At 42.6% G+C, this 27,881-nt stretch overlaps 1 protein-coding gene across 1 annotated transcript in view; it reads right to left on the reverse strand.

Annotated features, from left to right (window-relative positions):
* Window positions 1-4,334: 4,334 nt before the first annotated feature.
* col4a1 (collagen, type IV, alpha 1) overlaps window positions 4,335-27,881 on the reverse strand; it is a 49,863-nt gene continuing 26,316 nt past the window's right edge. Inside the window, exons 3-52 of the mRNA XM_031584948.2 lie at window positions 26,818-26,907; window positions 26,661-26,705; window positions 26,508-26,552; window positions 26,229-26,291; window positions 25,778-25,831; window positions 25,650-25,676; window positions 25,465-25,542; window positions 25,222-25,284; window positions 25,061-25,096; window positions 24,905-24,943; window positions 24,260-24,349; window positions 23,977-24,012; window positions 23,695-23,754; window positions 22,983-23,018; window positions 22,788-22,832; window positions 22,635-22,667; window positions 21,721-21,781; window positions 20,770-20,805; window positions 20,297-20,443; window positions 19,998-20,075; window positions 19,797-19,880; window positions 19,532-19,602; window positions 19,246-19,437; window positions 18,261-18,429; window positions 18,078-18,170; window positions 17,754-17,858; window positions 17,264-17,361; window positions 16,910-17,060; window positions 16,697-16,810; window positions 16,416-16,583; window positions 16,136-16,225; window positions 15,846-15,998; window positions 15,530-15,628; window positions 15,355-15,444; window positions 14,977-15,116; window positions 14,720-14,846; window positions 14,442-14,522; window positions 13,907-14,005; window positions 13,668-13,718; window positions 12,846-13,031; window positions 12,344-12,477; window positions 11,940-12,012; window positions 11,639-11,710; window positions 11,335-11,463; window positions 10,878-10,976; window positions 9,746-9,958; window positions 9,210-9,387; window positions 8,719-8,833; window positions 8,053-8,225; window positions 4,335-6,618 (exon numbers count right to left, since the gene is read on the reverse strand). Coding sequence (XP_031440808.1) covers window positions 6,537-6,618; window positions 8,053-8,225; window positions 8,719-8,833; window positions 9,210-9,387; window positions 9,746-9,958; window positions 10,878-10,976; window positions 11,335-11,463; window positions 11,639-11,710; window positions 11,940-12,012; window positions 12,344-12,477; window positions 12,846-13,031; window positions 13,668-13,718; window positions 13,907-14,005; window positions 14,442-14,522; window positions 14,720-14,846; window positions 14,977-15,116; window positions 15,355-15,444; window positions 15,530-15,628; window positions 15,846-15,998; window positions 16,136-16,225; window positions 16,416-16,583; window positions 16,697-16,810; window positions 16,910-17,060; window positions 17,264-17,361; window positions 17,754-17,858; window positions 18,078-18,170; window positions 18,261-18,429; window positions 19,246-19,437; window positions 19,532-19,602; window positions 19,797-19,880; window positions 19,998-20,075; window positions 20,297-20,443; window positions 20,770-20,805; window positions 21,721-21,781; window positions 22,635-22,667; window positions 22,788-22,832; window positions 22,983-23,018; window positions 23,695-23,754; window positions 23,977-24,012; window positions 24,260-24,349; window positions 24,905-24,943; window positions 25,061-25,096; window positions 25,222-25,284; window positions 25,465-25,542; window positions 25,650-25,676; window positions 25,778-25,831; window positions 26,229-26,291; window positions 26,508-26,552; window positions 26,661-26,705; window positions 26,818-26,907 — 4,791 coding nt within the window. The 3' untranslated portion in view covers window positions 4,335-6,536. The remainder of the gene's footprint in view (window positions 6,619-8,052; window positions 8,226-8,718; window positions 8,834-9,209; window positions 9,388-9,745; window positions 9,959-10,877; window positions 10,977-11,334; window positions 11,464-11,638; window positions 11,711-11,939; window positions 12,013-12,343; window positions 12,478-12,845; window positions 13,032-13,667; window positions 13,719-13,906; window positions 14,006-14,441; window positions 14,523-14,719; window positions 14,847-14,976; window positions 15,117-15,354; window positions 15,445-15,529; window positions 15,629-15,845; window positions 15,999-16,135; window positions 16,226-16,415; window positions 16,584-16,696; window positions 16,811-16,909; window positions 17,061-17,263; window positions 17,362-17,753; window positions 17,859-18,077; window positions 18,171-18,260; window positions 18,430-19,245; window positions 19,438-19,531; window positions 19,603-19,796; window positions 19,881-19,997; window positions 20,076-20,296; window positions 20,444-20,769; window positions 20,806-21,720; window positions 21,782-22,634; window positions 22,668-22,787; window positions 22,833-22,982; window positions 23,019-23,694; window positions 23,755-23,976; window positions 24,013-24,259; window positions 24,350-24,904; window positions 24,944-25,060; window positions 25,097-25,221; window positions 25,285-25,464; window positions 25,543-25,649; window positions 25,677-25,777; window positions 25,832-26,228; window positions 26,292-26,507; window positions 26,553-26,660; window positions 26,706-26,817; window positions 26,908-27,881) is intronic.

Below are 27,881 nucleotides of genomic sequence, written 5' to 3' on the forward strand. Positions count from 1 at the left end.
GAGAAGAAGAGAAAGAGGGGGAGAGAGAGAGCACTAGAAAAGAAGAGAAAGAGGGGGAGAGAGAGAGCACTCGAGAAGAAGAGAAAGGGGGAGTGAGGGGGAGACACAGCAGGGGAAAAAAGAGCAGGGGCGACCAAAAACATGTTGTTGAGTTTCGACTCGCTGTTGGAAAGGCATGAGCTAAGGTGGGAGGGAAGAACTGAGGGGAGGAATGGGGAACAGGAGGGAACAGAGAGAGACAAAAAGAAAGAGAGAGAGGAGACAGAGAGAGAAAGAGAGAGGAAAGAGAATAGGAGGTATTCGCTATCCTGTTAGAAACAAGCTTTTGTGTCGAGCTCACAGTGTAGATGAGAGGAGGTGAGGTGAGGTCTGGATCCTCACAAGACAACACCAATCAAAACACCTCAGTGGCGGAGAGAAAGAGAGAGAGAGAGAGAGAGAGAGAGAGAGAGAGAGAGATGAATCCCATCTAATGCCAGTCACTAGAGCACTTGGAAGGCTATGCTAGATGAGGACATAGACCCCCTAATGCCCGGGGAGTTGAGATGGATTACATGCAGAAGATTTCCAGGAAAGGTTTAAAAACACTGAACAGAAGTTTTCTTTTCAGGTTATTTACTACACGTGCTCTCTCACACATAGAGATTTGTAAAGCAATCCTCTCACTAAAAGCACACACACGCTCACACAGACAGATCTATACAAGCATATTGAAAAACACACAGACAGTCATGACACACAAACATATCTTCATGTTTGTCCTTCTGAGCATGGTGTGTGTGTGTGTGTGAGTCCGTCCGTGTGTGTGTGTGTGTGTGTGTGTGTGTGTGTGTGTGTGTGTGTATGTGTGTGTGTGCGTGTGTGTGCATGTGCGTGTGTACACATGTGTGCGTGTGCCTGTGTGTGTATTTGTGCTTGTGTAGCTGTGCTCCGATCAATGGGCCAGAGGATAGATAACCCCGGTCTTTGATCTCTCCGGTCTGGTTTTTTTCCGGAATCTCATCCTCCATTTCCGCTCCATGTTTTGCGGGCTGGGCAAACGTGGCCCCTTTAACCCCACGCTACCTGGGCTCTCTGGGACACAAACAAGCGATATAAATGGCTGAACTTTGCCCTAGAGTCATGTAAACCAATCGATAAGGCTTCTGGTAAAACCTGTACGATTACTAGAAGCATGCCCCCCCCCCCCCTCCCCTCTCTCTGTGAGGGGGGGAATAGGTACTGTTGACAAAAGACGCTTTTCAATGTTGGAACCGCCCCTGTAGGACCTCTTTCAGGGCCATATTTGGGGGTGAAATAAGTACGTACTCCGGGGAGATACTTCTGTGCGTCCCTGAGACTGCTGGGTGACGCTTGCAGTGATGATTGATGCTTATTGGTTAAATGTGCTGTGAGTGGAAGATAACAACAAACAGCATTTTTAAAACCGGCAAGATTAACCAGAAGTCATACGATGAATACAGCAAAATAAACTATGGTTTACACAGTTAGCTTGTAGAGGTCACTGAATGAACACAAGCAAAATGTCAGCTAAAATATAGGCCTTAATTAGTCAAAGTGGTGCTGCTATGTTCCAGTAGTTGTAGCTGTCATGAAGCAATTAAATGTGTTTGCAACTTTATAGCAAAATTCAACTGTCGACTCCGTTAATTCTTAACGTTACCTAGAAAATATGTGCTTTAACAGTCTAATGTTGAAATATATCAATATTTTGTCGTGCTCAGAATTGAGGTTGCAATCAAAGATCAAAATATTAGGCTATGTAACTTGTAGGTTCATAGTTCCTGCATCGCAATGAAAACAGAGAGTCTGAGGGGCCGATTAGGGGTCTGCTCCTGTTAATGTTAGCGCTGTCTGGGAAGTGCCCTGAGTTCCTGTAGTGGAAAAGCACCTAAAGTTAACCCTGGAAGAGATAGAGAGAGAGAGGGGGGGGGGATAGAAAGAGAGAGAGAGAGAGAGAGAGAGAGAGATAGAGAGAGAAAGGGACAGAGAGCATTTCTCACATGACATATGCTGACACACCCACTCATCCACCCTTTCCATGTGCACACAATTTCCTTTCTTCTTTGTACTCTGTACTCTGCCCATCTCCACACGCGGTGTTTTTTCGACTCCAGACAGAAGCAGTTCACCTTTTCTCTTTCAGTCCTCACAAGGTCTTGTTTATGGCAAGTTGTCTAGTAAACATGTGACGGATCATTATTATTGAGGTTTTCTGCTGATTCATTCTTTCAGGTGCAGATGTTACCAAACCCATGCTTACACAATCACACACAATGTATTGTAATGCTCCCTTTTGCTTTTAAAGGGATAGACAGAGATGATTTCATTGATGACGACGAGTGAAAGAATGAACGAATGGAAAAGAAAACAAAGAAGGAGACGAAGAGGAAATTGTGTCCTTGCTAGATAGTCCTTACTCAGTCAAGTGTCTCTTAAAGAAAAGTTGACGAAGGGAAAGAAAAAGAAAAAAATGAATAAAAAAAAAGGAGTCCAAGCGCCCAACAAAAGCAACATCATGCTGACAAGGTTGCATGTCGGGATGAAGAAATACAGATGTTTTTCTGAGGCAAAGAGCGGAATGGTCAACATCATGTAAACACATGCTCAGCCCAAGGTCACCACACCACCACTGACTAAAGGGCTCAACAATGCCTTTTAACTGTAACTGACTTGTATGAATGGATATGTTAGTTTGCGATGACCTGTGTCAGGGTTGTTAGCATTTTTTTCATCCAGGGAGTCAGGTGTCTTTTTATTGGCCGAAGGGCCTGGATTATTTTTTCTGAATTTTCTCTGATTGATGTGTGTATATGGATGTGTGTGTGTGTGTGTGTGTATATGTGTGTTTGTGTGAGTGTGTGTGTGCGTGTGCGTGTGCGTGTGCGTGTGCGTGTGCGTGTGCGTATATGTGTATGTGTGTTTTTGTGTCTATTTATGCATGTGTTTTAGTTTGCATCTTATGTTTTCAATGCATTAACTGTACTGCTGGAATCTACTCTCCAGCCTTAAGTCAAGAGCCTGCAGCTCTCACTGCAAGCTCCCACACTGACTGCCTGAATCCCATTCATGTCAACCCCTTCCGATGCCCACCTGTATAACCCTCTGAAAAATCTGTAAAATCCATAGAAAAGCCATTACTAGCGTTTGACAATCGTTGAGGCCCAGGGGGTGGGTGTGTGTGGGTGTGTGTGTGTGGGCTGGGGTGGGGGGGTAGGGCGGGATGGGTGCAGAAACAAGCATCCGGCTGTTGTTCTTTATTTACTGTAGTGTGTGTTCATGTGTGATTTTCTCATAGCAACGAATGGCAGGTTTTAAAAAAAAAAATTATGTCATTGTATGTATATGTCCGAAAGCAACTTAAAAGGGGGGAAATATGTGTAATCTATGGGCAATCAATATAAGTTGACATCTATGTATATCCTGTGTTCTACATTAAAGTCACTGGACTGTGGTATGGTACTGCACAGTATAGGACTGTGAGCTTGTGTATAGTAGCACATACACATATAAGGTATAATACAGTTTTGTATGGGATGGTACAGTACTCTATGGTAAATGACTGTAACATAGTCAGTGGTGCAACACATCCCAGAATAGTTTAATATGTCATGGAATGCTGTGGTATAGTAAAGCAATCAGACATATATTATCATATAGTATAGCATAGTATATCATGTGAATTTTGGTATACGCCACTGACCACAGGCCACTGACATCATGCGTGCTGGGGTGTTTTGTGTATTAGGTTAACATCTCTGGCCACCGTTAATGTGTCCGTCAGGGTGAACGATGTCCTTTTCCTCACTACCTTGTCTGTATATGGGAACTGTTGAGGTTGCTTTATAATATAAAGTTTGCCGCCTAAAATAGCTACATCTGTGTCATCACTCTGAGAGGAATCCAGGACACTATTGTAGTTTTCTAAATGCATTTATATTTCAATTGTAAAGTATTGGTAAGTGATATATGAAATGCACTTCTGATACATTCATGTGTGTTGCTTTATAAGTGTAATAAGCTATAAAAAGACAACAAATCCTATACATTTGAGGATAATTTAGTTTCTTAACAAATGTTCCATATCCAGTTTTATAGTTTGTTAGAGGGATGGCTTGATATGCAGGTATGACATTTGAATCATGGGAATACATCTTCAAAACACACTTCATGATCCAATGCGCAGCCCGCTTTCAGAAAGCCAAGTCTGCCCTCTAGTGGTCATGTGCAAGACACTGGATTACACAGTGAGTAGAACAGTCGCCCAGCCAGGACGCACAGGATGTTACCTTTACATGTCTTGGTAGACCATAAGAACATAGACGAAACATAGCCCATTTATACAAATCATTTTATTTATTGACTTACTGACAATATGGAAATGGGAAGTGATAAGAGTGGGAGGGGAAAAAACTGTTTTGGTGTGGTTAGTCAAGGCACTTAAGGGACCAACGTCTGAGAATTGTAATGATCTCTCAAGTGGCTCATCAGAGAGTTCAGCCTGTCATACGATAACAAGCAGGCCAAACGCGCGGACACAGAAATAGTGGCAGTAGCAAAAAACCCTAAATGAGGTCAGCGAGACGTTACGTGACAGAGGGGAAAATACTACAACACAGCCTGGTCATTAGGTTACCACTGACTTCAATATTCTATACTTTTGAAGTGGAATGGATGGGAGGGCAGAGTCAGTGTGTGTGTCAGTGTGTGTGTGTGTCTGTGTCTGTGTGTGTGTGTGTTTGTGTGTGTGTGTGTCTACAGGAGGGTGTCTGTCCACCAGCACATACAGTGGTGCAAATCCTGAGAAAGCTGGAACATACACTGGATGTAAAATGTGCTGCTCTTTCTATTGTATGGCTTTTTTTGTCTTGAATGAGCAGGTTAAGTGAGAGGTGATACAATGCAAATCCGCCTAGGCAGCTATGTGTCTACCTGCACTTACTAGCTAACGAGCTGCAATTACAATTATAAACAAAGGTTTTGTAATTATGTGTTGAGAGCTATAGACTTCCATTAGGCATTCTTCGCATAGTCAAGTATTATCAGTGTAACAACCGGGCGTAGGTTTACATACATGAGTGTGTATCTCTCTTTGGCAGAGTACTTTGGATGACTTCAGAGTCCAACACTGGAAAAACAGGGAGAGTAGGAAGCAATGGGCTGTGGCTATAAACATTTAGCAAGTGACAGTTACTGTTGCAACATTAAACACAGCTGAGACCCTCTGGAGCCGTGTGAGTAACACACACCTATGGCTACCAGCTACACACACAAACACACACTCAGACACACACACACAAGGCCACAGGAGACCAGCAACATGCCCTATCACCCTGCCAAACACGAGCGTGTGTACATTTTGCACAAACAAAAACATGTTTTGTTGGCACCCCTACTCTCTGTTCCCAGCATGGCCCAGCACCAACAGGTGAGGCTGTAGACATGATGGCCGGCAAGCACCGCGCATGCACCCAACAGCACACAGAGCCGAACGCTAGCTGCTGATTCACCACCACCACCAACCAGTCTGTAGACAGTCAGTGAGGGAACGGGGATGGGGACGGGGACGGGGAGGGGGAGGGGGAGGGGGAGGGGGAGGGGAAGTGGGGGACCACAACAAAAAGGGGTAGAAGGGGGACACATTCGGTCCACCATTCACCTATTGCTTATCAATCCCACTTGGTCTCAATATAAGTTCAAGATGTTTTATAAATAAAAATACACACAAATTATTGCAATTACCTGAATAGAATACAGTGGCATGGTGTTAAGTACTAAAGAAGCAGTATATTTACAACAAAGCGTAGACGTTCACTCTGTACTAGTGCTGGCGACCAACAAACTATATCTTATGGTGAAAATGGAAAGAAATTGCTCAACTTCTGTTACCAAAACCGGCTACATATGTTAAAAAATATGACAAAAAAACAGACAATACAAAAGATTGAGAAAAAAGCAACACAATACCTGTTGGTGAAATTTTAAGTGGCATGAGTTTTTTTTTCTTATTTTTATAACAAAAACAAAACTAAAGAATGCACTAGTGAGATAAAGGCTAATTATGCTCATCATCGATTGCACCTGACTCGACTCCGGACTCCTCTGAGTGGCCCGTTTAACATTGGGGGGTGGACTCAGTGCAGACGTAAAGGGGCTCCACTCTAAAGGATGCGACTGTCGTGGGCGGCAATGTTAGTTAGAATGTTCTGTATTGAGCAGAGGAGGCGGGGGGGGGAGAAGGAGACCAGCTGGTTATATATATCTTATCGTTTTTTCTTCTTGTCCTGACGAGGAGAGGAGATGCACTGTGCCGTGCCTCCGTTTCTCTTGTTCTCTTTCCTTTTGATCTGTCCATCCCCCTTGTGAAGGAAGAAAAATAGCACCATCCTGTCTGTGAGTGTACTTGTGTGTGTGTGTCTGTGTGTGTGATGACTCTTATCTTGTAAGAACTAAAATCATATGTCGACCAAAAGGAAATAAAAGCCCAGGGGACGGAGGTGACGGTGGACAGCGTTGTTCACGTCGACGCCAGGAGTTTATGTTCTCTTCATGCACACCTGACACCTGCTGACGTGCGTGCGCAGCTCTCCTGCCTTCAGGGTCGCAGGGTTGGGTTTCCTACAATGACAAACACACACACAAACACACACATCAAAAACACATCATGCCATCTCATTCTACCCATTCAGCATTGATTAATTCTGTAATATTATGTCTGATGATAATTCTGGTTTCTGCCGTGGACAAAGAAATAACAAAGCACATCATTATTGAAGCTAAATGACACGCTATCAATTTTACACCACAACCACACATACAGTACATATACAATATTTTTAATGTAAACTAAGAAAACACGACTACGTTATCATCTAAACCATAGAAAAGCACACCCAATCCCCCATGAGTATTAATGTTCTTCACAGTGGAGTTAATACAGTTTGAACCACTTATGTCGTTTCTGATTCTGATTTCAGGTTCTGATACTATTTGGCTGCAGGCCATGGAAACGGTCACATTTAGAAAGAAAAGTGGAGTTGGTAAAGAGCACCTCCTTGAGATCAGAGCTGGTACTGCATGCAGTGTGGTCGCATAAGCATCTTCATTTGTATGAATGTTGTTCAAAGCAATAGGGTCTAACGTGCAGCTTTCATGCCTAATGCATGCCTAGCAGACCAGTAATTAAAATTGGGACAGTTTAAAAAAGAACACATGTATATATTGGAACAGGTTCAAGCTGGTAACCAATTTCTTTCCCATTTTTGTTTTGGTAAGCTTAGGCTATGTATCATATTTGATAGGGATGCACCCGAATAAGTTATTCAGGAAAGCATGAATTATGCAACGTAAATCAATTTTTCTTCCACCCAAAAATGCTTGTTATTATTTGGAGAAAATAAACTCTGACTGACATCAACCAGCTGTTGAGAACATGCTTAATGCATGCATGCTTAATTCAGTTCAGACTTGTTATTTAGTGTCCGCTATGTGTGAGAGTTGTGAGAGAGGGCGCGAGCGCAGCCCCTTGCATCAACAGATACACGCTGGCAGCAGCGGGTGGGTTGTGTGTGAACTGGTAGAATACAATTAAGTAAGACAAAGCAGTGGTCATTATGTCATTATCTGTAAGAAATGTTCAAAACAGTAACCTGGTAAAGCGTCTGAAGTGAAGGCAATTTTACAAAACATGTTAAAGATGCATACTCTGGCCACGATGAAGGCTAGGATATTTCTCTCATATTAGTAGGCATAGATGATGAATTTGTGGGGGGTTGGATGGACAGAAAGAGTGATAACTCTGAATGTCATATAGAACCCACACAAGGGAAAAACAAGTAACACAAAAACGCAATTGGTGGTAGTAATTAAGTTTACAGTAAGAAAGAAACAATATTGAAACAGATAGAGAGAGAAACAAAGAAAGAAAGAGAGAGAGAGAGGGAGATAGAGAGAGATTATGATTGAGGGAGAGAGAGAGAGAGAGAGAGAGAGAGAAATGTAAAGGGAGCTAGAGCGAGCTGCACAGAGTGAAGAGAATGGGCCTAGACTTACTCAAACATCTCCTCGTCCTCGATGGTGGCGAGCCAGAAGCTGTAGGAGTTGCTGTAGTAGTTGCAGGAGCCGCGGCCGTGGCACTCCATGAAGGTGGCGGAGCGGAACTCCTCTAAACACGAACCAGGAGAGGCCAGAGCCTGACCCGATCCCTCAGCTCCTGAGCTGGTGTGCTGCAGAGAGAAAGAGAGAGAGAGAGAAGGAGAGATGGAGGAAAAGGGAGAGAGAGAGAGAGAGAGAGAGATTTACAATAGCAAAGTGAGTGGGAAGCAGAATAGACAAGCGTATGTGTGTGTGGGTGGAAATGTGTGTATGAGAGAGAGAGGTACACAAATAGATAGAAAAAGAGAAGACAATAGAGAGAGATATTAAGGGAATTATGAACACTACATCACCATGACTACATCACCATGACTATCACAGCAGTGCTCTTTGAAAACACTCTTTTTCAGATTAAAAACACAAACACTCTTTTTCAAAGTTGTTTTTGTCCTTGTTGATCCAGTCTTAGATATGGGTTGTGTGTATCGCGCTTGAGAAGTTTTCCATGTGTGTCATAATTGAGGAGTCTAGCACACATCCTAGCTTGTCCTGCTGTAGTACTTTACCACGCAGTGATAAGACTGAAGCTGACCCCAGGTCAGGACAGGAGATGAGGTGTCTTACCATGACAAAGGAGTAGCCAATCCACAGCGAGTCCCAGCCTGACGGGCAGGAAGGAATCATGATGGTCTGACTGTGCACAGCGATTACCATGGCAGGAGCTTCACACACCGCACATCTGTTAACACACACACACACACACACACACACACACACACAAAGTTATCAAAGAGACTTCACTTCATCCCATAATCAAACAAAATGAAATACAATCTGATTGGAAAGCAGCCAGCAGATCTCCTTTATTTGTATCTAATGGCAAACACTAAAACTACATCTGGTCAAAACTTCCATCGCTGTAAATCCGTTTTTTGCCCCGACCTTGCCCATTCTCTTTGTGTACTAGGACACCTGATGTTCATGAGGCAGACACAGTAAGTGGTCAGACACACACTCAGTCACTCTCTCTCTTACTCTCCCTCTCACACACACACACACACACACACACACACACACACACACACACACACACACACCCACCCACGCACACACACCTGCTAATGAAGGGCTTGATGTTCTGTCCGGTGACCGGGGCCATACTCATGGGCATGGGCTCCGGAGAGGTCAGCCAGAAGGAGTAGTCGTTCCGAGAGGCAAAGTTGCAGACGTTGTTGATGTTGCAAAAGAGGAAAGGCATGGGGCTGAACTTCCTCAGGCAACTCCCAGCAGTACCTGTGGGGGGCAGCATAGAGACCTCAGTCACCAGGAAGAGGCTTGACCTTCAAATACAGTAATGAGACGCTACAAACACACACAGACACACTGGTAGGTGCTAAAGATCAAATGGACTTTTCGGATGAATGTCTGTCTGAAAGAAAAAGTCCTTCTGAAGCTGCAGAGGGCATATACACTAGTACTTTTATCAGACTATTTTATTTTAACTGTTTGAATTTCTAAATGTCTTAAAATCCTAAATTTCACATCCATACTCATATCCTCCTATATCCTATATCACACATCTACAGTCACTTCTTTTGTTCAGTCGCACTCTCCTTCTCCTCTGTTCACATCTGCAGTCAGGTAGACCTACCCAAGTCCTGTCCATGGGATCTCTCATTGCCTTGGATGTAGAGCAGAGAGTAGCCGTCGAAGATCATAGTTGTGCCGTACGGACACTGGGGGATCTCCACCGATTGGCTGTGACGCGTCACCAGGAAGCCGTGGTTCATAGAAGAGGGGCCAGGGGGGCCTACCTGACCAGGTACGCCATCGGGACCAGGGGGTCCGGGTAATCCTCTGGGTCCTAGTGGAAAGAGAGTAAAAATGCAGTCGTCAGAGCTAAAAAAATGTCCCTGTATCAACTCAGTGTATCTGATAGTTCATCTAATTTTTGTGTGGGCAGTGGCTTGGCTTCATAGTCCATCTTAAACCGTTATTCCTTCCCTTTCGCTCTCTCCCTCTCCTCCATTTCTATCCCTCACATCATCTCTCTTCTTCTGTTCTCTTCCTCTTTGTTTACTGGTACTTGGTAATGGTCATTCATTATGCGTCATTATTATACGGCTCCTCAGAATGTTGTAAAAAGTTCCACTGAATTGATTGGGCCATCTCAATGTTCGGAGGTCTGAAATTTCTTTATAATGACCGCAGCAAAAACTGAATGACCGCCGCCATTGGCAGTGGGTTTTGTGCTTCTAATTCACATCTTTCATATCATTCCGCAAGTAGTCCGATCACTTTTCTTGAAGTCAGCAAGTAATATGTTGCTACGCAACAACTGAAACTTTAAAAGTTCTATTTGCATGAAGAACAATTATTTTCTCAGCAGAAGTCACATAACGGCAACTAAATCTTGAAACTTAAAAATATAGATTTTGGGGGAATGTCTTTGACGTTTTGGCAAGTAACCGTATCATAAGCAGGATAATGTAAAGTCCGCTGCAGTGTCCTGTTTGTCCTGTCGGGATTTATTTTCCGATACTGACCTGCGGATTATACATAATGTCTTAGTTATGCTCTGCAGGAGCCATTAAAGGTTGTGCTCTGTGTGCTAACTTACATGAGAGATTCTGTGTGTGTGTGTGTGTGTGTGTGTGTGTGTGTGTGTGTGTGTGTGTGTGTGTGTGTGTGTGTGTGTGTGTGTGTGTGTGTGTGTGTGTGTGTGTGTGTGTGTGTGTGTGTGTGTGTGCGCGTGCGCGTGTGCGTGTGTGTGTGTGCCTCACCTGTGAGTCCATTTTGACCACGCTCTCCTTTGGCTCCTGCATGGCCATTATACCCAGGTGTGCCCTCATCACCTTTAAGACCCTGTTGTCCAGTAACACCTTATGAACACATAAGAATATGGATTTAAAGAGAGCACAGTAGGAAGACAGAAAATCAGATGTAGAACATGAATTATACAGAAATGGACATTTTCACAATTTTTTTTTGTATTCCAGTGACATCCCACTGGGGTTGAGATTAGGATTTTGTTTTTGCTGGCTGAGGCCAGAAGGCAACCTCAAGTTCCACAGTGTATTGTTGTGACTGCTATGAGACCTGGCATAGTGTTGTATTCTGAGTGCGATAATACCCCCAACCCCTTCCCTTACCCTAACGTCTACCCCTGTTTTTAGATTTAAGATATTTTCCTGTGTATGACTGAATAATAATCTGTGTTAATCTTTATGAATGACTCACCGTGTAGTCCCTTTGGTCCTGGGTACCCTTGAGGTCCAGCAGGTCCTTGGGGTCCTGGTTGGCCTATGAGTCCAATGTCTCCTTTAATGAATGTGTGACCGCCAGAAGGTCCCGGGGGTCCATCATTACCTGGAAACAAAGTTGGTAGTGTATTATATGAAATAAAATGCAGAGGATATAAGAGCCTAAAGAGCTTGGTGTTAGTGTGTAGTGTGTAGTGTGTGTGTGTGTGTGTGTGTGTGTGTGTGTGTGTGTGTGTGTGTAGCATGAAGCAAATGTGTGGATATGGTTCCTTGTCCTCTACCTTTAAGACCAGGGAATCCTCTGTCTCCAGTCTCTCCTGACAGACCACCACCACCAGGCTCGCCCTTGAGGCCTGTGGGAAAAGCCAAATGAAAGTCAATCAAACTGTTTGTCCTAACAACCATCTGACCCCCGTTATAAGAAACAGAAGGATGACCCATTCATCCAGTTTCTGGACTGAGGGTGAGCAACTAGGGTATAATCTATGTAAGATGAACTATACACGTGTCTTTTTTGTATTTAAACAATACTACTGGTGAACATATTTGGGAGAGCACCTGCTGGTATGCTTCAAGACTCACCTGAGAAGCCAGGGAAGCCCTGAATGCCCATCTCTCCTTTAATTCCACCGTAACCTGGAAGACCAGGCTCACCCTAAAACACAGCGATTCAAATGAGTAATAAGAATATTCTGAACATGGACATATGTTTCAAAAAATGACAAGGAAAATGTTTAAATCAATTTCAGAGTTCATATGGTGATAACAAGTGGGCTGTCATATAATATCACACACCTGCTATCAAACAGTTTCAGGTTGTATGGTAAAACGTAGTGTTGACAAGATAATTAGGCTGCATTTCAACTACCGGTAAACAGTAGTGAAGTTAGTGCCATTAGTTGCCCATAGGCTCAATTCATTCAAATCAGTTGTATTTATATAGCGCCAAAACAATACAATTTGCTCAGAGTTCAAGTCAAACGTACGGGAATTCCTGGTGGACCTTTGTCTCCCTTGTAGCCCTGGGTTCCTTGTGGTCCTGTGAATCCCTGATCTCCCTTATCTCCCCTGGAACCAACGGTGCCAGGAACACCAGGCAGACCTGGGGCACCAACAGAACCTGCGAGCAAAACAATTTATTAAGTGCAAATAAAACGCTTCTCTTTTCTCTCTGGGGCTTGTGAGGTTTAAATATCCAAGGGAAAACGTTTTTGCCAACAACCAAAAACAAATAGGTATTCCATCTAAAGCACCTTTAGAATCATGATAGCTGTAGCAGTAGAGATCATCAAAGCAGATCATTTTTTTTTTATTCAGCTTGGTTCAGCTCCTAACAATACTACACGTCAAATCCAATTAAATGAGCAGTATTGTTTTAAACAAGGTCAAGGACACCTAAGTCCTGTCATCGAAACATAGAAACAAGGCACCAGAAAGCAACATACATAACAACATAGGAACCGTGACTTTTGACATTCAGCTACTCACCTGATTCTCCTGTCACCCCAGGGGTTCCTTGGTTTCCTTTGGGCCCTTCCATAGAGGATCCAGGTAGGCCCCTGTCTCCTGGCTGTCCTGGTTTCCCTAGGTCACCTGCAAGTCCTTTGTCACCTTTGATACCTGGGACTCCAGACATGCCAGGTGTTCCTGGAAGTCCGGGAATGCCGATGTCACCTGTGGAAAGAGAAAGAGAGAAAGAATGAGGAATGGGGTTAGGATGCAAAGCAGGAACACTAAGGCACATATATAAGACAGGGCTCAACATTAACTTTAGAAAGTGGTTGCCAAGAACCAGCCATTGGCTTTTGGTGGCCAAATCCACCTAAATGGTAATGGTAACCATAATTGCCTTTATTCTGAGTATGCTGGGCTATACCATCCTTTAGTGTATGTCTGTAATCATAGCCCTTGTCATCATCAAGCATGTGTCTTGCGGTTATGGAAATAAGATTTAGCCTTTTACATAAATAGAACTGTAAGTTTTTTGCATTTATATCATGTTTCTATCTTGCAAAATGTAATTGAATTGTGTTTATTTGTGAGTCAAACCATTAATCTTAATTAATGTTAATGACAAAGGGAAAAATGTTCAGGCCTACCTAGTCTGATATGCATGCAGTGTTCATAATCAATTACTTATGAGAACACTACATAGTATTTTAGGTTCATCATTTATTATTGTTTACTATGTGTACCATACGAACTTAAACATTTGATTTAGTTCTATCTGTTGACAGTAACATGGGTATTATTGAGTGTTGCTGCAGTTGGTCATTGGGTAGGCCTACACTGGTGTCACGGCAGTCTCACCTTTGGGGCCAAATTCCCCGGGATGTCCTGGCTGGCCTTTGCCTGCAATACCTGTGAAAAGATTTCAGATTTGATTGTCTCACCAAACCTCACTGGCAGCATTCTCAGAAAGCGTTTCTCAAGACCAGTATTCATTCATGCATTTCAGAGTGATGAAAGTGATTTCAGAGGTTCAAATAATACAAGACGGCACGGGCAATTTCAAGCCATCTGAAGACCATACACATAATACTACTTACCCGGGTCTCCTCTCTCTCCTGATGATCCTGGAAATCCATCCGTACCAGGTTGACCTTTGTCCCCTTTGCCCCCTGGGGGACCTTCCAAACCTGGGTCACCTAGGAGACAAAAGATATGACATTGTTTTGGCACTTCATATTGGAAAGCACTCTAAGGATGCTTTGTTCAGGTTTCTAGTTAATTAAATTCATATTCACATGCATTCAAAAGGCCTATACATTTGTGCAGTTAGGAAAGTTTTTAGGTATGTTTTTTAAGGTACTCCATGATCTTGTTTTTTTTGTTTCCACGTAGCAAAAATGTGTTCCCCATAGAACCACACATGGTTTGACAAGGAAAGCTATTGATAGATAAGGGTTCTTAAAAACAACAATCCTTTCTCAGTAGTGGAATAACATCTGTTGTCTGTGTGAATGACCGTTGTCCTACAGGAAATTAAATGGCAATAAACTGACACTTTATTCACAAAGTCTTGAGAAATGTCATATAAGAATCTTTCTGCAAGAGACAAAACCATGAGCTGAGTCCAGGTACCTGGTCGTCCTGAAAGGCCAGGTTCTCCAGGTGTCCCTGGCAACCCTCCAATACCCTTCTCTCCAGGTCGCCCGGGACTGCCTGCTCAAAGAAAAGGGGAAATCTTCGATTGAAAGGCTAGTCCCTAAAAGTTATTCCAGAGATTACATGATTTGATTAATACTGTAACTAAATGTATAACTAAAGGTGTTACGGTATGAATGGTATATCTGTGAAATCACAGTGAGAGCTTGATATAGAAAGCAAATACAAAAGATAAGGAAGTTGGGGTGAATGACCTGGATAGCCAATTCGTCCTAGGTCTCCCTTTTCTCCAGGTATTCCCGGCATTCCTGGTTGTCCCTCACCACCCTTCTGTCCTTTGCCACCAGAAGGGCCTTCGTGTCCTGGCAAGCCACTTGCACCCTTGAAGAAATGGCATTGGTTGGTTTTCAGTTTGGCAATGAATAGCTAATATCACAGTTGGAATTTTACCAGAAACTTAAAGACTCTGACTACTGAATACATAGGGAAATAGAGGCCGGCAGACTCCTACCTTTTCTCCAGGTTGTCCAGGAATGCCTATGCCTGGCAACCCGGGTTCACCCGAATCACCTTTCACTCCCTCTGTTCCTTTAAAGCCATGGTGCCCAGGGGTACCAGTCACACCTTTGGCACCCTTTGGCCCAGACGAACCTGCACAGTGACACATATGTGCACGCACACACGCACACAGAAACACACACACACACACACACAAACACACACAGACATACACATACACACACACACAAACACACACACACATACACACACCAACAACAACATGTTTAGCTGAAACAAATGGATAGAGGACCCCACAGGTACCTGGCACAATGCAAAGTGAAGCTGATCTTTGTATGAGAGAGGAAATATGAATGGCAAATACCCATACCTGGCAATCCCATAGCTCCCATACCACCCTGTGGTCCAGGTTCTCCAGTTGATCCTGGTTCTCCAGGTACGCCAGAATCACCTTTCTCACCTGGAGTGCGAGAAAGAGTTGAGTCATTGACTGAAAACTCAGAAATGCATGCTATGTGAATGAATAGGCTTGGCTTCAAGGCTACCTTGGTTTCCAGGTAAACCAGGCTCTCCATCCTTTCCTGCAAGTCCAGGGTCCCCGTGCACTCCTCGGTAGCCTTTATCTCCAGATACACCAGGTCTACCTGTATGATACAGGACATGAACACTTGTTACTTAAATGAACTCAGTTCATGAGTCATGAGATACGTGTGTACAGGAGGGAGTGATGTGATGGATGTGTTCTGTGACACATCCAGACAGTGGAGGTACTGATGGAACATATGGTTTAACATAAATTGCCAGTGTGGTTACTTGCTAATGTGTAATGTGGTTCTTTCCTAATCTTTTATTCCCAATTACCTTGGTCTCCGAGATCACCCTTCTCTCCCTTCATATGCTCCATTTCGTTCATGGTAATGTTGCCTGGCGGACCCTCAAGACCTGGTTCTCCTGTCTGTCCCTGAGGCCCAGGCACACCAAATTCTCCCCTGGGCCCAGAGCTCCCAGACTCACCTAACAGGAGAGGAAGACATGGCAATTCTCAGAGAGCACAAGTACTAGTAAAATCTATAACATACCTTCAGTGTTGCTTTGAAGCACATATAAAATGGAGAAATTGAATGCAATGCTATTGCAGTTGTCACACTAACCTCTTGGACCAGGTGTGCCTGGACCGCCAGGTGTTCCCGGCTTCCCAGGTATCCCCGGTGTCCCAATCATTCCCATATCTCCTTTAATACCTGGAGATGACAATCGTTTATTTCAGTATTTTCATTTATGTAGTGGACAATTGAATATGTAAACCATGGTCATTGCCGGCAGAAAGCCACTGAACTATTGCTGAAAAAACATTATAAAATTTTAATCTTGATCTACTCTGCTATGAAAAGATATCTTGTGTGTATCATTCTCCCCGGTCATAAAACGTACCTTGCTGCCCAGGGAAGCCATCTCGTCCAGAGAGACCAGGTCGCCCCGGTAACCCTTTTTGACCTGGCACTCCTGGGAAGCCAGGAGTCCCCTTCTCTCCCTGAGGCCCTGGCATGTCCAGACCAGGGCCACCTGGGTAACCTTTCTCTCCTTTCTCACCGGCTGAGCCTGTTTTAAAAACAAACACATGACTAAGGGCGTCATGACACTTTAAGGGCTTTGCATCTCTGAGAATGTGTTGACAGGTAAAACAGTGGTGTGGTGTGCAGCATGTTGCTCACCATATGTTCCGGGATCCCCAGGAGGTCCCATAGGGCCAGGTGCACCTGATTCTCCGAATCCTGGAGGTCCGGGTGGTCCCTCAGTACCTTGTTGACCTTGGGGTCCAGCATCACCTAAAAATAAAAAATTTAGAACATCAATTATTTTTCAGAGAGGGCGCTGAAATAATCCATGTTAATTGCTGAATTCAATTCATAGTTATCCTTATGTACCTTTGATTCCTTGTGTCCCGGGTAGCCCAGTTCGCCCTTCAGTGCCTGGGATACCTGGTTGGCCCATGCTTCCCTTTAGCCCTGGAAACCCTGCAATTCCTGTTTGACCCATGGATCCTTTAGGCCCTGGAAGACCCCGTCCTGGCTCACCCTGAATTGCAAAGATTCAAGTATTTTTTTTTTCATTATTTAATGTTACAGCCCTGTACAGTGATTTATTTTCTTAATATAATGACTGTTAAGTACGTGTTCTGATTTGAAAGCAGAGCTGGACAGATCTCCACATAGTAACGAAACCTTACATTATTGAAGGGACATACATATACACAAATACATATTAACAGATTTTCATACCTTTGGCCCACCAAACCCTGGTAATCCTGGGTTACCATCCCGTCCTGGACGACCAGATTCTCCTGGAATTCCTGGTGCTCCTGGTGTTCCAGAATATCCTAGGAAAAATGAAATCCAATATATTTGGAATAACATGCAGAAAATAACCTTAACATAAAAGTCTTGAAATCCCCCTGCAAACCCACCACTACTGCCATGTAAGTAAGGTATTACAATTCTAAGGTTTTTAAATTGTATTCTCTGAATTTGAACAGATTTGCTTGATTGCTCTGATGGAATACATTTATCAGTTAGATGATTGATTCAGTTTGATCAGTTAATCTCAATCTACCTTCTAATGGTGTCCCCCATCAATTTGTATAGTATAAGTCTCTTTGAAGTGTAACCTTGGTCCAACATGTAACTGACCTCACTGAAACTCAATTTTGTTAAGAACAAGCTAGTGTCCAACAAGACCAGACTGCTGGAACAAACATAACCTTTGACCTACCTTTAGGTCCAGGTGGACCAGGAAGTCCAATGCCAGGCATGCCTGGTTCACCCTTCAGTCCTTGATATCCTGGTATTCCAGGGGTACCTTGAGCTCCTCTGTCACCTTTTTGAGCACAAATAAAGTAATACATGCATATATTAATACAAAATACTGTATGTATTTCAATCTATTTTAGAATACTTTCCAACCAGTAAATGAGGATCAAATGAACATAATGAATTTAAATCAATTGATTCATTTGCAAAGACACTAAAAGATGAACAACGACACTCAATGCCAGGCTAAATGCCAGGCTGATCTACAAAGATAACTTGAACTTACCTTGAATGCCAGGTCTACCGTCTTCACCTCGTGGTCCAGGTGTACCATGTGGTCCAGGTGAGCTCACACCTTTTCCAGCATCACCTTTAGGTCCTAAATTCGTCCCACATCATTTTACCTTCATTATCTATGCATTTAAAGTCCAATAGTGAAATACGTATAGGTGTGTTGTGTTTCACTCACCTGGTACTCCAGGATTTCCTGGCACACCTGGTGTCCCAGAGCTACCCTTCTCTCCCGCTAAACCTGGACGGCCATACCCTGGGATACCGGGAGGTCCTCGCTCTCCGGGGGGTCCAGACAGACCTTGATCACCATCTCGACCACGATCACCTTTAATTCCCACTTTGGCCTAGACATGGGGGATGGGCGGAAGGAACGTCAGACCTGAGTACTAAATGCATTGCATCATATTATATTTAAAGGGATACTTTGGTATTTGGCCCTTTGCCCTATTTTCAGATATTTTTGGGTCCAATCTTTTACCACGGACAGTTAACGATCAAAATTGGTCCAGTATTCAGTTAGAATGATATAACCGACACCCGCAAAACGGCTATACGATGTAATCCCAAGGTGCAAGCATCTGCGTCAAAGTAAACCCCTTGTTTTTGCTACTGGCTCAGGCTGTTTTTAGAAGTGTCTGACAACATCCATACAGAAAAAGACCTGTGTCCGTTTACCTCAGTAAATGTAAAGAAACTGTAGAAAATCGTTTCTGTTGCTGTTTCTCTACAGTTATTGAGTTAAATAGACACAGATCTATCTCTATAGGGATCATTTCCGTGGAGTCAGACTGCCAGTCATGTAGCCAGGCTGTCTGCAGTCCTATCCCTCATAGGATTAAATTTTATAGCCATTTTGCGGTTGCCATTTATAGCATTCAACACTGCACTGAACACATTCCATTGTTAATTTAAGTAAAATTAAGTAAATGTCTGGCCCCAAAAAGATCTAAGAAATAGGGCCCAAGTTGAAAAATCCTAAAGTTTCCCTTTAGCAAGAAAGAGACTATGAAATATGTCCTCCAGCTGTGGTATAATGCTGTACTCATTTTGTAATTTATTTCATGTAATGTCAGTGCATGCTTTTAATCAAGAACAAATGTTTACTCTTATCTTATACATGCCTTTGTATGAATAAAATTAGTATTCCTGCCATCGCTTACCGGCTCTCCTTTGGGCCCAGGTAAACCTGATATTCCATCTCTTCCTGGATGCCCATCCAGGCCAGGCAAACCTGTGCTGCCCTCATGGCCAGATAAGCCCTTATCTCCCTTCAGCCCAGGGGCCACGTAAATGTCCCCTGGAGAACCGACGGCACCTGGAGAACCCATCAAACCTGGGGAGCCCTCTCGACCCTGCGGAGGAGAAGTCACCGTAGAGCATCAGTGACTTAATCAAACTGACTCAAATATGGCTGGTTAGGGGTAAACATCCAAATATCTCACGTACTGGGTCTCCCTGGCCACCAGGAGTTCCAGATAGACCTTTCTCTCCTTTAGAACCAGCAGGACCAGGATATCCTAAAAGGAACACACTGAGTAAGTCCTGTAGAAACTCAAACTCTTACATCTGTCCTGTTACTGGAGGAAGATATCTGAGCCACCACAACCTGAGCCACTCTGGTGTTCTTTGCTTTAGATTCTTTGAGGGTGACCCTTACTCAGAAATCAGAAATAACCATGGGAAACGTCAATTTTTTAGTACATCAGTCTACCTTGGTTTCCTTTTGGTCCAGCAGGACCCGGCAATCCAGGTCGTTCAATAGCAGAGCACTCAAAACAGGTGTCTCCTTTGTCACCTGATTAACAAAGAGTATATCAGTCAGCATTGGAAGACTAGGAAGAGGCCACAGAACAATAAACAATATTGTTAACAATAAACTAGGGCAGTTTATTATGCTGTATGCAGATCGCACCTTTCTGTCCCACTTCTCCCTGAAGTCCTAGTTTCCCGGGAGGGCCAGGGTTACCACGTGGCACATTACAGGGGCCACCTACAACATCACAAAAGTAAAAATCAATGTCCACACCTTTTAACAAAAAAAAAAGAATGTCTCAGAAGATTAAGAAAGCTCTAATCAACGCTCTAAACTTTATGTACAGATGGGTTTCTGTGTTATAACCTATGTTATTACTTGCTTATTACTTAGAGTCAGAGAGCTGCATGCTGTCACCTAAGGAAAGTCAAGGAAGTTCAACAAAAGGCTGCTCTTACTTAAAGGTCCAGGTGGACCGGGTGGGCCATTAACGCCATCTTGACCCTGTAGCCCAGGAAGTGACAATCCATCAGCGCCTCTATCTCCCTTCTGTCCAATCTCTCCTGGGAGACCCCTCTCCCCTTGAGGGCCCTCGACAGCCCGGCCTGGAATGGGACAAGAGGCAGGGGCATAAAGTATGTTATAATTTCAATATACAGTGAGATTCTGAAGGTTCTTATAATTTCATATTTCAATTGTGACTGACTAGAATTACATACACAATGTTACATATGCACTTTAGTAAATCACAACCTTCATAAATATTTTGTTAAAGCATGTGGTATATGGTATATGTGATCAGTTCATTTTGATCATATGACGAATGGTCATTGTAACAGTGCTCAGTGACTGCTTAGGATAGCTTGCATGCCAGTGGTAATATTTACGTGCTCTCATTTCTTCATGGAATGAATCAAAGCATCATCCTTACCAGGTGGTCCAGCATCTCCTTGTAGACCAGGGAATCCTGTGAGTGGAGCAGAAGAGCAATTCAGGACACCACTAAGCTACTACCATTAAAACAGTTTGCAAACCAGGTTCTATGAGAACTAACAGCCAAGCTTTGTTCTGGAGTTGAAACAAAACAAACAACAAAAAAAACAGTGTTGTTGTGTGTGAGAAGGTGAATTCTCCCCCTCCTCACCGTGGCCAAAAAAAACATGGTGCCCTTTAAGACTTTTGGACTCCACCCCATAATGGTTGGGGCTGGGCTCACCTGATGCCAATGTGGGAGTTAATTAAGCCAACGTGGCTGTGCCCTATTTAAGAGGTGCCTCATTTGCAAGAGGGAGGCAGGCTGAGAGACACACAACAGAGAGGCAGTGGAGAGGAATGATGAGAGGTAGTAGGGTAAAACACTTCCCTGTTTTTAGAAGGTGTATGTGTTTTCTGTCTAGATGTGTGGACAGCGTTGGCCCTGTTTTATGCCTGTTCCTTTGTGCTTGTTCTGTGTGCCTTGTTTCTGTGCCTTGTCTGTGTGCCTTGTGATATGTTAAGTTCATGTGTTTATTTTGGTGGCTAGCTAGGTACTTAGCTTCGGACTTAGTGCCTGGGCCTAGTTTGGGGACCTGGCTTGGGCCTTGAGCAGGTGCCGGTACTTGGGCCTAATCGGCCAAGCAGATGCCCAGGGTGCCACGCACTTGAGTTCCGGGCGGTACGGCCTGAATGGTTTTGTTTGTTTATTTTGAGGGCACTGTTGGGGTTAGTCCCTGTGTAAATAAATATATATATATATATATATATATATATATATTTTTATATGAAAACCATCATCTCCTGCCCTGTTCTTCCGCACTGCACCACCCAGTCCAGTCGCCACATCCCCAAACAACGTGGGGTGACCGTCCGGTCCCTCACATTGTGTAAACAAACACAAACCCACCTCTCTCTCCTTCCGGTCCAGGAATTCCAGGCGGGCCAGTGGGACCAGGTGGGCCATCACCCTTTCCAAAACAAGAACAATCTCATAGTTGAATCATGTGACAACTACACTTACCATTTAGAACTATGATCATGAACTACACATGATTTTGGTCACATTTTATTCTGAGTAGGTTTATAATATATAATCCTAAACCTTACATGAGATAAACTGGAAATACTTCTTACACAGCACCTAACATCACAACATAGATAGCCATGCACCGTGCTAACTAATAAATAATAACTAATATGTGTAATATGTATAGTACCTAAGCTGATGAAGTGTGACACTTTGGTTTCAAGAGCACATTTATTGTGAGGATACTCTTTTTTTCAAACTAACTTTCTAGATTATTTTGTGTGCTAATGGCAGTGAAATGACAAGTTGTGAGAAATTCACAACAGGGTATTCCACAGAGCTAAATGAACAAACTGGAAACCTCAACTCAACAATCAACAGATCATGGTATTCCATTCCATTCCATTCTATTCCAGTATCGATTCCGAAATGGAATGGGTTCAATCAGCACGGGGAAAGGTTCTGTTCAGTGTTAAAGGTAAATTAGTAAGAACAGGACTTGAGTTTACGTCAAGTAAAGCTGTCACCAAGTAGGTAAGCTTCAGAGAGTGTGTTCACATGAAATCTAACAAATACTTATTCTGACAGAGGACCTATCTAAAACTATAATGTTTGTATAATGTATGATGTAAAACTATAATGTTGTATAATATAAAATGTAAATCGTTAATACCCCTGTCTGGAATGCCTGACAGTTCTGATCACCTAGAAGTATTATGTACGGCACCAGGTTTAAGTGACACAGGTGTATCAAACTGTTTGCTAGTTATCAGTGATAAATCAACAGGTCTTACAAATCCTGGGGGTCCTCTCTCTCCTTTCTCGCCCTGTAAACAAAAACACACAGAACGTCATGACAACAGTACAAGAAATAACCAGATAAGCTAAAGTACATACCTCAGTAAACCTCAGTAAACAAGTGTTAACAAAGGTCAAAGGTCAATTACCGTTATGCCATTTGATCCAGGGTTGCCAGAGAAGCCTGACTCTCCCTAAAGAAATCAGATTAAAATAAACAAGAGCACATTTATGTGTTGAAACATTTTTTACAAAACACTGAATTAGAAAATATTAGCAATTAGTGTTTACTAGCATTTATAGTATTTCCTTTAAGGTCATCCCAACTACAACATGTATTGTACCTTCAGTCCAGGGAAACCGTCTTTTCCTGGTTTACCCTAAAAGGGACAAGAGAGAAAAATAAATGTAATCAAAACAAACTAGAAAAAATATATGTTTTAGGCTATCGACTAACCTTCTTTAATCTATTAAAGATTACTTTAACTCTAGCTTACTGCAACATATCTAAATCACAGGAGGAGGATGGAACAAGTCCAAGAATTCACCATCGAAGTTATGGCAATGCTTTGTCAGACCTCAAAGGATAACAGGCAAACAAAGCTGAATGCTATATATACTTCTATGCCGCTTTCAAGGTTTTACTACAATGTCTATGCTAGTACACATAATTATTCATGTAACCCTCACCTTAAACCTAACCTCTAAGTATAATTACATCAGGGCGCAACATATTCTAAAGAGTATTTTAAGTATCCAGCACATGAGGCAAATTTCAGGCAAAATAAAATGGTGAGCAAATGCGGTTTTACTTCTATCCATTTCAATTGGTTTGCATTTTGATATCCCTTGAATTTATGATTTCAAGTGCAACTATTTTAAAAGCTGTGGACAACCAACCATACCACTAAGTACGGTATTTTCGCCATGGCAGCATTACTTCACTGGGTGTGACATTTTGTTGAAGTTTAATTTGGATGTAGTTAATTATGCCACAGGTAATACAGAGTTGCATGGTTATGGCTGTCGAAAACTAAAATCGAAGGAGGGACTTACTATGGGTCCAGGAGGACCTTGTGCTCCTTTAACATCATTGGCATATGGGATACAAAAACCCTGCAGTGGAGAAGAGTTACAGGGTACACCTTTAAAACAGACACAACAAGGCAGAATGCAGGTACAGACCAATGCAGAATGCAGGTACAGACCAATCATCTATCTGTTGTTGTTATGTTAAAATTGACTGCACAATGCTGCCATCTGCTGGCAGGTTAAAAAAGCTAACAGATTGACACCCAACGTGACTCCTTTCCGCACAAAACAAAGAAGACTGCTTACTTTCTCGCCTTTTTCTCCCAGAGCACCTCTGCCTCCCTAAACAAGTACAACACACACATACACACACCAAGAGTGAGAAGATAGAGAGAGCAAAGATATTCCATAACAACTTAACATGAATTACTACCATGAAATGTACTCATCACACTTAGATGTTCATTTTATACCCTTATGAAAGGCTGTGTAGAGTGTAGGTAAATGAGTATGTGTAGCTGTAGTTGATGAACAACACTGGCCGTGAGAGATGTTTGCTCTGATTCACAAACGAGGGACAGATAATTACCGGAGGTCCAGGGATGGTGATGGTAGTGGTGGACGTTTGCTCCTGTCCCGGCCCTGGTGGCCCAGGAGGGCCTCTAAGCCCCTGGTCACCCTGGGGAGAGAGGAAGGACATGAGTATGTGTTCACCAGTCTTTTGTTCTTATAGTGTTCTGTACTGTGCTGTTCTTCTCACTGTACAGTGCACTCTCACTGTAAAGCATCTCCTTTGTAACAAGAGAATAAGCACGAGCTGATATATAAATCCTATTTTAGCAGAGCTCTAAAGTACAGGGCGCATTCATAACTACTAACTAACCGAGAGTGCGGTTAGTTAGTTAGTGATATTTCCCGGCATGACCGAACGATGAGGTTAGTGAGTTGTTTATTATATGACATTTTTCATAAATGAAAAGAAATGGTAATTGCAAATAGAAAAAAGTTTTGTTGAGCTCTCTAGTCTTCTCACGAAACAAATTCGTCGGAGGGCAATACTGAGGCCCCTGAGCGGGCGATACGCGGGAGGCATAACCAGGCATTAGCCAATCAGAACGCTCATACTATCGTTGCAATATAATAATTGCATTTACGGCACACTGTGACTGATTAGTGGACCATGCACCCAGCCCATACACAGGGTATCTTATATGAATACGGAGAACATAATTACCTTCTGTCCCTTCTCACTCTGGAAAGACAGCCTGTCACCCTGCAGCAAGAGCAAAAAGACACAAACATCCCTGTAACAACATTCAGTTTTTTGCAGACACGTGGCAGTGAAAAGTGGACAAGTGGTCCTATTCTGTGTACTTTCATCAATCCCTACCTGATCTCCCTTCGGGCCAGGTAGACCTGGGTTACCCTGCAATAGGATTTGGAAATTGGAGATATTACAGAGGAGAAAAGAGCAATGATTTGAGTTGAACTACCAATTAATGGATATTCTGGAGATAATTCCTTCAAAACGCTCTACACAACATGACTTACTCTCTGTCCTGATGGCCCTTGGGGCCCCTGTTGTCCTGGTATGCCTGGAATTCCTTTGAATCCCTTTTGGAAAAACAATTCAACAAGTTATGTCATTCAGCACTGCCCCGCTATAGAGTACACTTTTAGGTAATCAATATCGCTAATTGACAATGATGCAGTATGATGAATCTAAATGTGATGATGAATCATGATGGTGATGATGACCAAAGCTACCAAATGTTCCCATGAAAGGATACTCACAGGCTGTCCTGAGGGTCCATGTCTTCCTGGTTCACCTTTCTGAGGGATGATCCCACCAATGATACCGCCTGGGTCGCCCTGAGACAGAGAGGGAAATATTGTGTGTAGTTGCCCAACAGATTACAAACAAATGTGTATGTCGTCAGTCTCCCTGTGAAAAACCTGGAATAGGTAAGAGTTCTTACCTTCATGCCGAGTAGTCCTGGTATACCCTATGGAAGGAAAAGGTGCTGGATTATGTATTGTCACACACACACTATAGCAACTCTATGGCTGTGATGTAAATGGATTGTTATATGATCTGAGATCTTACAGGGGGACCTTGGAGGCCTGGAACACCCGGGATTCCATGCAAACCGGGATCTCCCTGAAACCCAAAGTCACAAAAAAGATGTTGTTGTGAAGCCACTAAAAAGATCTATGATCTACAGAGGGTACGGAAAGTATTCAGACCCCTTTACATTTTTCACTCTTTATTTTATTGCAGCCATTTGCTATAATCAAACAAGTTAAAAAATTTTTCGCATTAATGTACACTCAGCAACCCATCTTGACAGAAAAAAACAGAAATGTAGACATTTTTACAAATTTACTAAAAAATAAAAACTGAAATATCACAGTATTCAGACCCTTTGCTGTGACACTCATATTTAAAGGGGTCTGAATACTTTCCGTACCCACTGTATGATACAGAAATGCATGTTTTGGAAAGTACAGCAAAGATGAGTATCTAGAATATCACAGGAAATTATGAAAATTTGTACCTTTGTTCCGTTGCATCCTGGGATACCATGAGGCCCGGGGGGGCCATCCTGCCCTGGAATACCCTGCAGAGAACGAGGAAAACATCAGATAATTTCACCAATATGTACATAAATTAAAACGGCTTACAATTGCTTCACTATCATTATTAAGCAATCTTCAGCGAAATTACAATTTCATACAGTATTCAAAACATTCAATCACTAATACACTATCATACACTATAATATTAAAATATAATATATAATACACTCACACAGTATTATATGAATAATACTTACAGGTAATCCTGGGTTTCCGGGAAAACCTGGCAGCCCTGGAGGTCCCTGTAAGGCCGAACGAATTAAAAAAGATGTCACTCCTCCTAAACTGAATGTGTATGAATATAGGTGCTCCACTCAACCAGATGGTGAAACCAGGTGTGAAAGACTTACACGTGTTCCTTTCGTTCCAGGAGCTCCAGTCCCGCCATTATCGCCCTGTGAATCAAGAGAAGAAGACGCAGGACTGTAAAGAACTGTTCTGTGTGAAAACAGGGTAGAAATCCAATGAGTACTGGACAGGTCAAATGTGTGACTAAGTTGATCTTACATGAGGTCCCATGGGACCAGGAGGGCCTTCATGTCCTTGCATCCCAGGAAATCCCATGTTGCCTTGCAAGCCAGGAAATCCCCTCTCACCCTAGTGAGTAAAGGACAGTGTATGAGGACAGTGAGCTATACTTCAGACTGTGCATTAGGCAATTCAAATGGCCTTGAAACTCATCATTTTAATCACACTAAATTGTTAAATCAAATGGTCTTTCAAAATTGAGTACAATTCTAAATGTTTAAAACTCTCACAAAAATATTTGATCAAATAAATGTAGTTAAAGTAACACAATGCTGCTTTTCTGCATCTATTTAAGGCTACCACTAGGTGGAGTCACTGAACTGTTATATGTAATGCCTCTATCAACTACACGCAAGTCACCACTTGGCAAATATTATAAAGGAAAAAAATCTGCGGTCACATCGACACATTTAACTCTATATATTTAGAATAAAAGAACATACTATGGAGCTAAAACAGAGACTTTAAGTCTGGCATTGAAAAAATAAATAAATCGGCATTGATTTAAATAAAAGAAAGAAAAACCTAAACTGCAAAATAGAACATTGGCATTGAAACACTTATTCACTTACACAAATTAACTTTGGCCACTGAAAAGATGGTTTCATGGTTTTCTGTTTACTCTGATGTGCCTTTTCAATGACAATCTTTTCTTTGTTTCTTCATGTCAGCCTTTTTCAGTGCAAGTCTTTTTTCCATGTCTGTACTTTTCAATGTCAACTTACTGTCTCTATTTTGGTGCGGAAGGGGTAGGGTTAGATGGGAGGGGCAAGAAATATATGTTTTGCAGATGCTGTGGGCGTTGGTGAACAACATACTAAATCATCGAACCATTCTGTTGAACCGTGCTGTATGTATTAACATATTTATATATATAAACGTTGTGTATAAATGTATATATATATAACATGCGTTCCACCACCTGTTTGCCTGTTTACACATAATATAAATCATCCTTTGAAGTACTAATTGTGGTAAATGGTTCAGATGAATGAGCTGTGGGTCCTTTGACAGATGGCATGACAGGATGTTATCACAGGATG

This window comes from Clupea harengus, chromosome 2 (assembly GCF_900700415.2).
Source record: "Clupea harengus chromosome 2, Ch_v2.0.2, whole genome shotgun sequence".
NCBI lineage: Eukaryota > Metazoa > Chordata > Actinopteri > Clupeiformes > Clupeidae > Clupea > Clupea harengus.